This window comes from Bos grunniens, chromosome 18, assembly GCF_055505025.1.
Source record: "Bos grunniens cultivar Pamir isolate PY7600 chromosome 18, Bosgru_T2T1.0, whole genome shotgun sequence".
Lineage (NCBI taxonomy): Eukaryota > Metazoa > Chordata > Mammalia > Artiodactyla > Bovidae > Bos > Bos grunniens.
Genome location: NC_141182.1, coordinates 34,420,216 through 34,432,213, shown reverse-complemented (window position 1 = coordinate 34,432,213; position 11,998 = coordinate 34,420,216). Strand labels below are relative to the sequence as shown.

Here is an 11,998-nt window from a genome sequence, read left to right as displayed (position 1 = left end):
GCTGTAAGTTTACGCCGGCAAACGTAACGCGACTTTTACGCAAGGCGGCATGAACAAGCAGAACTATTACAGGTTTAGCAGTCCCGATTTTATGATCACATGTGGGCCGAAATGGGTGACAGCGTGAGAGCTCAGCGGCGAGAGCCGCCGGAGGAAGGAGTTGGCCGGGTTTTTTTTCATAGGCGTCCACCAGGGTTCCTCTGCGAGGTTGCTTTCGAGGATGGCTGCCACTGGCTGCGTTGCTTCACAGTTGCCCTTGTAGGTGCGTTTGGGCCTCCCCTTGTGGGTGTCCTTGTGGGTGGGGTGGGTTCCGGGGCCAAGGGTCCACTGGTTATCATTTTGATTCCCAGGGCTTTTTTCAAGTTATTCCTCATCGTCTTGGTGACCAGAGTTGCATCGATGACACACACGGTTGCTGCTGTGAGACATAGGGCCTGGCAGACACAAGACCAGATGCAGGAAGGAAAGATGGGGTTATTTTGCAGCTCCGCAGCAACCTGTGTTCCTTATCCTGGTGTGTGGGAGAGTGTGGGGAGGGGCCTGTGGGTGGCCCCTTGTCCCCCACTGACCCTCCACTATCTCCTTGGTGTCTGCCCACTTGGCTGCTGCAAGCCCCATTGGGGCATTCCCAGAAAAAGGGTTTTTGGACATGGGCTTTACCACCAGGGATGACCTTGCCTAAGGCCTGAGGCCCTAGGAGGAGAAAAGGGCACTGATCCTAAGGGGCTCCAGGTGGCGGTGGAGTCCTGAGAAGGCCCCTGGATGGAAAGGACTCTTGGGCTATATTTGAAAGGGCAGATAGTTGTTTCCAAAGAGACAAACTGGGAGGAAGAGAATTCCAGGTACCCAAATGGGGTCTCCATCTGGTGTGGCTGAGACCTGTGGAGCTGGTGAGGGAGGGGGCAGAGTTGAGGCTGGGGAGGTCCAGGATCTGGGACTTCATCAAGAGGGGAGGGGAGGTTCCAGATTCAGGAAGCCCATTTGTTCCAAGATGAATGGAGAGTGAACAGGGCTTGAGGCAGGGAGACCAGTGTCTGTGTTGAGGGGCTTGGGGTAGGGGTGGGGTTGTTCCGACCCTCCAGGTAAGTATTGATGGAGACCTGGGGGTGGGAACTCCTGAGAAGGCGTGATGGCTGAGTTAACAGATACGGATCATGGCCTATAACACCCAAGATTCCAAGTACTCCTCAGTTCCTGTCTGCCTTGTATGTTTCTCTTTCTGTGTGTGGGTTGCTAAGTCGATTCAGTCCTGTCCAATTCTGTGCAACCCCATGGACTGTAGCCCACCAGGCTCCTCAGTCCATGAGATTCTCCAGGGAAGAATATTGGAGTGGGTTGCCAGCGCTCCTTAAGGGGATCTTCCTGACCCAGGGGTGGAACCCTCATCTCTTACATCTCCTGCATTGGCAGGCAGGTTCTTTACCACATGCACCACTTGGGAAGCGCATGTTTCTCTTTGTTGAGGAGTGGATAAATCGTGTCTAATTCTGTGACCCCACGGACTGTAGCTTGCCAGTTTCTCTTTGTGGTCACTTAATCCCTGGCTACTTTCATGAACTTTTCCTAGGTAGGTCTTGTTGTAACTAATCTTGAGCTCCCTAAGTGGGAAAGGACTCAATCCCCAACACTGAGCTCAGGCCTGGCACAGTCCAATGGGATTGACCAATATTCACAGATCATAGGATGAATTTGAAGAACTTACAGTTTTTTTGGTTTTTGTTTTCTGGATTAATTTCTATTCCCATCACTTAACTTCTTGAGTCAAAGTCTCACCACCCTATTCCCCATCTCCTATCTTCTAAGCATTTAATCTGCCATTTCTTGTGCTCTTCATACAATGAGGATTTGTCCCAGCCTTGAGACCCAGGGTAAGGTATTTAACCTCCATTCCCTTATCTGTAAAAATGAGAGTTGTAAAGATTAAGACAGAAGATGCCTAGCCTAGTGTGGGAATATCTTCCTTGCTCACTTTGGCAATGCACTTTTTTTCCTCTACAATCATTTTTTTGGAATACGTTTTGGCAACGTTTAAAAAAGTAGTGTGTATGATTTTCAGAAAAGTTTCCATAGACTTGTTTTTGTACTTATTTGGAGAATGAGTATTAGAATGAAGATTTTCATGAGCTTAGAGCTTGTGCAACTTCAAGTCTCTGAAGAAATCAGCACAAGAAAGAGCAGGGGTGGTTGGTGGGGGGTGTTCTATAAATGAAATAATGATGGTCTGCTAGTTTCCCTTTTCAAAGAATCTTGAAATACTGATCTTAAATGGAGTCATGAAGGCTTCAACTTACCCCTCCAATATAGAACAAATGCCTTCTTTCCTTTTCTTGTATCGCCAAGATGGCAACTATTAAAAGGAACACCGCAGTAATGAAACTGTTGATAAGATCCTGCGACACAGAATTGAAAATTGTCAAGTTTACACGAAAATGTCATTTCATAAAGTCTTTAAAGTAGTCAGTTACGTATCTAAGGATGAATGCCTTTTAAAAACTTTCCCTTTGGTTAATATTAACAGGAATGAACCCTCAGCAGCATAATTCTTATATCTTCCAGAGATGTGAGTTTATGTGATTATAAGGTCCTGGATAGGACTGTCAACAGAAAGGGGTTTAAATTCTTCATTAAAGAATACTCTTTTTATAACATTTTTTCCATCAGGCTTTTTAAAGTGCATAGGAAAATGGGCAAGAAAAAAAACCCAGGGGTCTGAGGGCCTGACCCAGACTGACCTGCCATAAATACAATCTTATTGAAGTTTTGTATTTTAACTTAATGTAAATTCTGCATTCTATTCCATAATACGTTTGTTTTAATATAAAAATAAAAATTTAAATTAACATTTGACTGATTTAATTCCACTCCCAAATCTGCAGATCACTAGAACTGAAACTTTGGAAGTTGGATTGTATTTATTCTGTAGGATCACACATCCCAAGACAGGAACCCATCTGAGGAGCTGACCTGGTATTCTGGAGTGAAATTGACTTTCTCTCTTTCCTAAAACATGGCCAGAATTGATTTGTCCTGACATCTATAGGCTATTTTTGTCCTTCTTTTTGGATGTCAGTACTGGAGCCCTGCCGTCTAATCATATTGGGTCTAAGTGGAGCTCTATGGTGTGCTGAGCATTTTCCTGTCATTATCTCATTTAACCCTCACCCTCCACAAAGCCAGTACTGTTAGAATCCTCATTTTAAGAGGATGTAACAGAGGCTTAGAGAAGATCATTAAATTGCCGATGATTGAATATCTGCCAAGGAGTCGAATCAGAACTCAACTCACTATTGCCGTTCATCAGGGACACCCAAATGAGGAGGAAATGACCTGTCCCCCTAGGTTGGAAGTGCAGCACCTGTCTTTGGCATTTTCTGTGGAATGAGTAATGGAGGGTCAAAGTGCCATGGGGCAAGCAAGGTGAGGGTATTTTTTTGTTGATCAACTCTTTTGGCCTACCAAGTACAAGATGTATGACCTGGGGCATGTTTTATTGCCCCTCTGTGCCAACAGGCTAATTTTTTTTTCAGCTATGCTGCATGTGGGATCTTAGTTCCCCGACTAGTGATCCAACCCATGCCCCCAGCAAAGGAAGTACGGAGTCTTAAACACTGAGCCGCCAGGGAAGTCTCCCAACAGGCTCATGGTGAATATGGGGATAATGATTGGGATTCATTGACTTCATCTGAGGATTAAACGGCATAATGAATCTGAAAGCATCAGATGAGGTACCTGGCATCTAGTTGATAGTGGGAGTGCATCAAAGTGCAGATTCTTGATAATCTGCCCTCAAAATGTGCACAGAGAGTAAATATTCCGTGAACTCCAGGTGTTCTTCCTGTTGAGATTGGTGAGCAAAGAGCCCTATTGTGGAATGGGACTTGCTTCTTAGAAAGGCACTAATGTTTGCTATTTGGGCACATGAGAGGTAACACTGGTGGGGGCACACTGGTGCAGGGCTGGTGAGGGCTGGACGTCAGTTCCACTTGGGTTCTGTAGGCTGAGTGAGAGGTCTGCCCACAGTGGGGCAGGTACAATGGTTTGCAACTTTGCAGGAAGCATACGTAGCACCTGAGGATTGTATAAACCAAGATATTCAAAGATGTGAACAGGGACATTGAAGCAGAGTGTGAACTTTTAAAAATAATAATTAACTGTTGTCTCCATCATTGAGAATTTGGATGAAGGTGCATTAATAATAATAATAATAAATGCAGACTTGATCTCCCTAGTCAATCATTGACTGCCTCATCAGAATTCCATCTCCTCATTGGACTTTTGGACTCTTGCCAGGAAGTGCTGTCCCGAACTGTCTCTTGGTGGTAGTGCTTGCTTTGTGTGGAACATTTCTATCATAGCTCACATCTCGTGAGCACTTGCTATGTGTTGCATACTGTGCCAGGGTGTTCATATGTGATCTCATTTGATTCTCACAGTAGACTCTTATCATCCCCAGTTTACTGATGGGTAAGCGACTTGCCTGGGGTTGCTCAGCCAGTAAGTGGCTATGGTCCTCCTCACTCCAAGGGCCTTCTCCTGACTAACCCCACTCCCTTTTGCCTTAGACACAGACCCTCTAAGTTGGCCTCGTGTTTGACAGAGAGAAAAGTATGTCTTCTCAGATGGAGTAAAACTTCAGCTGAATCTTACCACGTGCAAAAGCACTTCTAGTTTCCCCATAAATACCATCCTTACTCATCATCTTTCTCTTTCTCTCTTTGACTAAATTACCTTATTGACTCAAAGAGTTGCCTCTGATGAAATGATAGGTTTGTGACTTGACTATTATTTTTCCATAAAGTGCCCAAACTGTTCCCAGAGATAACAAAATTGTGTCAAATTAAAATTGGGAAAAAAGATGCTTTGATGGTGAACGGTTATTTTTTTTTTTAATCACTGAATATTAGGAAGGAGTCAAACATCTTACAATTTGTTTCACGAAATGTGGTATTTGTTAACAAGAATGTATATACAATAAACAGTACATGGTATTTGACTAACAACAACTTTCATTGGTTCCGTTTGTGCCTTGGAGCTCTCCAGACACATGGCAGAACCTAATCAGACATCACCACAATTGTTTTTCATTAATTTGAAGGGGACATTCTTTTACTTATAAAGATATTGCTGAGAGTTTTGGAATCATCCCTTTGATAGAGTTTTAAGTAAATATGTTTTATTATGTTTTTTTCTAAATTGTTTTCTATTGGGAAAAAAAACCCAACTTGACCAGAATTCAGTTTCTCTGACTGTGTCAGGAAATATATATATATTTTTACAATGTAGAAGTGTTAGTTCGATTCAGTTCAGTTCATTCGCTCAGTCGTGTCCGACTCTTTTCGACCCCATGAACTGTAGCATGCCAGGCCTCCCTGTCCATCACCAACTCCCAGAGTTCACCCAAACCCATGTCCATCGAGTCGGTGATGCCATCCAGCCATCTCATCCTCTGTTGTCCCCTTCTCCTCCTGCCCTCAATCTTTCCCAGCATCAGGGTCTTTTCAAATGAGTCAGCTCTTCATATCAGGTAGCCAAAGTACTGGAGTTTCAGCTTCAACATCAGTCCTTCCAATGAACACACAGGGCTGATCTCCTTTACGATGGATTGGTTGGATCTCCTTGCAGTCCAAGGGACTCTCAAGAGTCTTCTCTAACACCACAGTTCAAAAGCATCAATTCTTCAGTGCTCAGCTTTCTTCACAGTCCAACTCTCACATCTATACATGACGACTGGAAAAACCATAGCCTTGACTAGATGGACCTTTGTTGACAATATAATGTCTCTGCTTTTTAATATGCTGTCTAGGTTGGTCATAACTTTCCTTCTAAGGAGTAAGCATCTTTTAATTTCATGGCTGCAATCACCATCTGCAGTGATTTTGGAGCCCAGAAAAATAAAGTCAGCCACTGTTTCCCTATCTAGTTGCCATGAAGTGATGGGACTGGATGCCATGATCTTCGTTTTCTGAATGTTGAGCTTTAAGCCAACTTTTTCTCTGTCCTCTTTCACTCTCATTAAGAGGCTCTTTAGTTCTTCTTCACTTTCTGCCATAAGGGTGGTGTCATTTGCATATCTGAGCTTATTGATATTTTACCTGGCAATCTTGATTCCAGCTTGTGCTTCATCCAGCCCAGCATTTCTCATGATGTACTCTGCATATAAGCTAAATAAGCAGGGTGACAACATACAGCCTTGACGTACTCATTTTCCTATTTGGAACCAGTCTGTAGTTCCATGTCCAGTTCTAACTGTTGTTTCAAGAGGCAGGTGAGGTGGTTTGGTATTCCCATCTTTTTCAGAATTTTCCACAGTTTATTGTGATCCACACAGTCAAAAGCTTTGGCATAGTCAATAAAGCAGAAATAGAAGTGTTAAAATATGGGCTATTTAGAAGACAGTGATTATAATTCATACTTTTCTTGGGTTTACTGATAGATGACACTGGACAAGGGTGGGTAAAGTTGATAATGAAATCTAACAGAGAAGATAGTGACTCCAACACAGGTAGGTTGAGGAAAGCTGGGCCTGGCCCACCCCCAGGGGGCTCTGCATCACACTCTGGGGTCCCATAGCTATCCAAAGAAAAGAGAAAGTTCTCCTCTAAGGAGTGAAGTAGCAAAAGGGGGCCTGGCTTTACCAGGGTTGACTGAAGGCCTGCAACCCTACACAGGCTGGCCTGAGCTGCCCACAACTGTGGAAACAGCTCCTCTCATGAGACCTTCCTTTCCATGCTGAGGAGACCCTGCTCCTGCCTCTCCCTGAGACTCTTCCTGGACACCCGCCTTGGACCCCCCAGGAAAGCACAGGGCCTTGGGGCTCTCTCCAGCATTATGGCTGTAGACCTTTTTCTAAGAGGCCTCTAGTCCTCCTTGACCACAGCTGCTGACCTTGGTGCTGTGGAGCCCTCATTTGCCGACCCCCCAAAATGTGTACCCTGCCCTCCACCCCAGAATAACCAGTTCATGGTTTGCTCCACATCTTAAGGAACCATGAGAGAACTGGGTTCTTTCTATCTTCAGAGAAGATAAAATTTAGAAAATGTGAGGAAGGCGAAGACATAGGAAAAAGGTTTGAGAGAAAACAGCACAAGGCAATAAGGGTATAAAGCCTGGAAAGAGTCTGGGCTTTAGAGTCAGACAGACCTGGGCTCAAATCTGAGTTTCCATGTGCCTACATATGACCATGGGCAATGATCATATTAATGGTCTCTTTAATCTAATTTTCTCATCCGTTAAGCAGGTAGTGGAGGTGGTGGTGGGGGGCGGGGCGGTGATCACAACCTCACCGGATTGTTGTGAGGATGAAATAAGGCAATCTGTATGAAGAAGTACCTGGTACGTGGGATCTACTCAAAAACCGTGACTTTACCTTCCGTTCTTGAAAATTCCATGGACAGAGATTTTCGTTTCCCCTCAGAAACCTCTCCATGGTTATAGCTCTCCATAACTGAGAGGCTTTTCCACGTGTCCAATTAAAACTGCTCACAGTTTGCTTGTTCTGCTTCCTGCAGCTCAGCACTCTGTTGGACAGAGAGAGCTCAGCGGCCTTTTTAGAAAATCCCTCAGATACTTGAAGAAAGTACTTTGAGTTTCAATTCAATACAACCATCCGCTACAAATTGGCACTTGCCGTCTGCCTCTACAAGGATTAAATCATGCAGCTGCTGATTTTCAACACCTCCTGGAAGGAGTTCAGGGTGGAGAGCAGAAATGAGGCCCTCTGTACTCAGGGAAAAACTGGCAGGACAGGTCTTCAGATAGATATTTTCAGGAGCTGATTATATGAGTCCAATTCTTGTTCCTCTTCATATCTGGAAAAGCACTGAAATCCTTCACAGTGACGACTCTTCCTCGTGACTAGCAAAAGCGTCATGAGACTAATAGAAACTGTCTGGAAAAATATGTGCTTGATGGCATGTACTTCCCCTTCACCAGAGTCACATGACCTTCCCCCCTGCCTCTTTGGAGCAGTTTCTCAGAGCTACCTGAGATGCTGTCTCCCAAGCTGCAGCCCTTATTTGGCCCCAAATAAAATTTAACTCACAACTCACATATTGTGCAATTTTTTTAAGTCGAAACAACCAATCCTACTTTATGGTTAGAAAAAGGCACCATAACGAAGTGGAATGTGGAAGAGGTGTGAGCTCGTTCTGAGTTAGGATGGTTCAAGGTGCAGAGGATAAAAGGGTAAAAGCCACCCAACTGCCTCCTGGGTTCCACAGACGCTTTGTAGTGAATGTTTGGTTTTGTGGCAAGCCTTTTGTGATCTTTGCTTTAACCACCTTTAAACTTACAGGAACCCTATTAGACAGTTTCTATCATCATCATTCTATCATCATCTTTTCCTTCCTTGAATTTCCTAGATGGGGAAACTTGAGGCTAAAGTTTTCACAGCTAGGAATGTGGCAGCGCCAGGAACTGGGTCTGTGTCTGTATTTGGACCAAAACCATGCTACGTCTCTAGTCTGTGAGGATGCACAGCCTCAGGCTCTGAAATAAATACTATTTTTCTGAGACCTCAGGAATTATCTTCGGGAATTTCTCAGCTGGTAAAAATGATGAGATTTGGGGGAAAAAACTACTGAAGAAGGCTATGCAATGTCTCTTCCTGAATTCCCCACTATATGGCACTCCTTTGGGAAGAGGGACCCTTAGCACACATGAAAAAGTTGACTCTTGCAATCTTTCAGAGCACACATGACAGTTTCCTAAACTTTGCCATGTTGTAGAAACACGCTTTTAAGAGGGATGTTTGTAATTTGTTAGAGAGGGCACTGTTTGAAAAGAAGGACAAGCATGTGCTATTTCATAAAGCAATATATTACTGAATATGAGCTTCCCAGGTAGCACAGTGGTCAAGAATGAGATTGCCAATGCAAGAGACACGCGGGTTCAATCCCTGGGTCGGGAAGATCCCCTGGAGGAGGAAATGGCTACTCACTCCAGTATTCTTCCCGGAGGAGCCTGGTGGGCTATAGTCATGGGGGTTGCAAAGAGTCCGACATGACTGAGCATGCACAGAGAGGAGAAAGGGATATTACTGAATATACTAAGTAAAATTTTCTTTAGGACCAGCTGAAAAGTACCACATGTTCACGGCCATAATCAGATGGAAGCAGGTGTGTGTATTGGTTGTACTATAGACAGAGGGGTTCCAGGAATCTTTCTGGACTTAGGCTAGCTTCTTCTCTGGGATTAGGGCAACACTGTCACAGCTCAGTTTTGTCCTCGTCCCAGAGAGATCCCTCTATTGTGCTTAGTGGAGGAGAGCCTTTACCCTGGGGCTGAGGGCAAAGTTTATACGCAAATTATGAAAAGGAACACTTACAAGTAAGGGCCAATGTAAATAAGTCATCAAGTGGTGAAGGGTTAGCATATATATTAGAATGAAAAAAACAACGATGCAGGTTTCCAGAATGGTGATTGCTATGTAGGACTCTGGGGCTTCAGCAATGATGAAAAAAATGAATGCCCCTATGAGAAGGCCCTGCGGTAAACAAACAAACAGGATTTGTTTTAATGCAAATGTGCTATTAAAAAAACCAAAAAAACAAAAAACAGAGCAAAACCATAAATGGTCAGAACGCAAATCTGATTATATTGCAATGGCCTGTATTGTTTGGCACATACATGTTAGTTTTAAAATTCCTTATGTTTTTAAAGAAATGAAATAATACACACAAATAAAAAATGCACACAGTACAGAAGCTTCTTTCTCCTCCCTTGTCCCAACCCTAGTGTATCTCCTTAAAAGTAATCACTGTTAACTGTGTATATTTCATGCCAGAAAGAACTGTGTATATACAGGCCTGCTGCTGGTGCTGCTAAGTCGCTTCAATTGTGTTCGACTCTGTGCAACCCCATGGACTGCAGCCAACCAGGGTCCGCCGTCCCTGGGATTCTGCAGGCAAGAACACTTGAGTGGGTTGCCATTTCCTTCTCCAGTGCATGAAAGTGAAAAGTGAAAGTGAAGTCGCTCAGTCGTGTCCGACTCTTAGTGACCCCATGGACTGCAGCCTACCAGGCTCCTCTGTCCATGGGATTTTTCAGGCAAGAGTACTGGAGTGGGGTGCCATTGCCTTCTCCTATATACAGGCCAAGTGAAGTAAATACATATTGATTTTGATAGAAAGAGTGAGATTAAAGTCCCACTTTTCTTTTTTTCCGAACCCTTGCTGATTATCCCAACACCATTTGTTGGGAAACACCACTGATCTGAAATCCAACTTTATCATATACTAAATTCTCATATGTATTTGATTTTGAAACTCTTTTCCTCTATTGAGTTGCTGACTTCTTTTCTAGTACTTTTGAAATTACAAGCAACTTATTTCATGTTGTATTTTTGTCTGACTTGGACCCCCTTTCAGTACTCATTCTCAGGTGGTTTATGTTTCTTATTTTTGTCTTGATCAAGTTCCCCAAACTAAGCCTGTTGGTATTTTATTTGGAATTTCCTTTAACTTATAATATGGAAAGGTTACAAAATTTAGTCTGACCCTTCAAGAACAAAGTATGTCTTTCCAGTTATTTTAGTGGCTTTTAAAATATCTCTCAATAGAGTTTTAGTTTTCTTTGTATAGGTCTTTCAAATTTATTTCATTTAATCTTAGATATTTTACCATCTTGATTGTTGTTGTAAAGAGAAATATTTTCTTCTAAGTGCTTGTTTGCTCATTTCTACTGAGTTAGTAGAAATTATTGTGTTCTAGAGTGTTTCCCAGTCGATTTTATTTTTAGATCTTTGATCAGATCAGCTGTAAGAAATGATATATTTTGCCTTTTCAAATAGTCTTACTTATTCCTTTTTCCTGTCTGATTGTGATGACTAGTGTTTCCAGCAAAACACTGAATAACAGCATTGATAGTGGGCATCCTCTTTGTTTTTAATGGGAATACTTCTTGCATTTTAATGGGAATACTTCTGAGGTTTAATATATATGATACTGATTTTGGGGTTTATTCTCTCTTCTTCACTTGCTCACTTTTTTTGCAATCAGAGATGAATGTTGAATTTTGTCAAATGTGTTCTATACCCTCTTTGATAGAGTGTCTTAATTTTTTCTCCTTTTACTTATGGTGGATTTGTCTAACAGAGTCCTAATATCGAATTATCCGTATGTTTCTTCTTCATGATGTGTTTTTTAGAAGTACTAATGAATGTTTTCTGTTAACATGCTAATATTGTTGCTTTGATACTAGTAAGATTTCTACTGAATATTTACTTTTCTTTTTCTGAACTTGGTCAGGTTTGAGATCAATGTTACACTGACTTTATAAAAACAGTTTAGAAGTGTTTCTTTTTTCTCTATTCCTTGAAAACGTTTGAATAATATCAGAATTGCATCCTATGAAGGTTTGAAAGGGTTAACCTGCGAAAAAGTCTAGGCCTGATAGTTGTTGTTATTCAGTTGCTAAGTCCTGTCTGACTCTGCATCCCATGAAGTGCAGCACACCAGGCTTCTCTGTACTTCACTATCTCCCGGAGTTTGCTCAAACTCATGTCCATTGAGTTGGTGATGCCATCCAACCAGCTCATCCTCTGTCACCCTCTTCTCTTGCCCTCAATCTTCTGGGCCTGATACATTTTTGAAAGATACACTCATTTTCCTCCCTGTGTTTATATTAGTCTGTTTTGATTTTTCTCTATTCTGGGATCAGTTTTGGTAACTTATATTTTCCTAGAAAATCAACTCTTTGACCCAATTATTCATATTTGTTTTGCAAAGTAACTCTTGTGAATCCTTTCAGTTTACAGCATCCTGTAAATCCTTCCCCTTTTACAGTATTTTCCCTTTCTGGTTTCTAACTTTAAATACATGTCCTCCCCCACCCCACCCCCCTTTTTCCTGTTATATGGACCAGTGGTTTATCCGTTTTATTGGTCAATTCTATTAGTTTTGTTTGCTAACTTACACTTTCCTGCTGTTATCTTCATTGCTTCCCTAATTCCCTTTGTGAGGGAAAACCTGAGAAATAGAAAAGTGAGGGATTGGGGGTG

General features: G+C 42.5%; 1 protein-coding gene across 1 annotated transcript in view; it reads right to left on the bottom strand.

Moving 5' to 3' along the window:
- Positions 1–73: 73 nt before the first annotated feature.
- Positions 74–11,998, bottom strand: part of LOC147353377 (chemokine-like factor) — a 32,885-nt gene continuing 20,960 nt past the window's right edge. The window contains exons 4-6 of the mRNA XM_086350996.1: positions 9,326–9,484; positions 2,292–2,390; positions 74–434 (exon numbers count right to left, since the gene is read on the bottom strand). Coding sequence (XP_086207122.1) covers positions 177–434; positions 2,292–2,390; positions 9,326–9,484 — 516 coding nt within the window. The 3' untranslated portion in view covers positions 74–176. The remainder of the gene's footprint in view (positions 435–2,291; positions 2,391–9,325; positions 9,485–11,998) is intronic.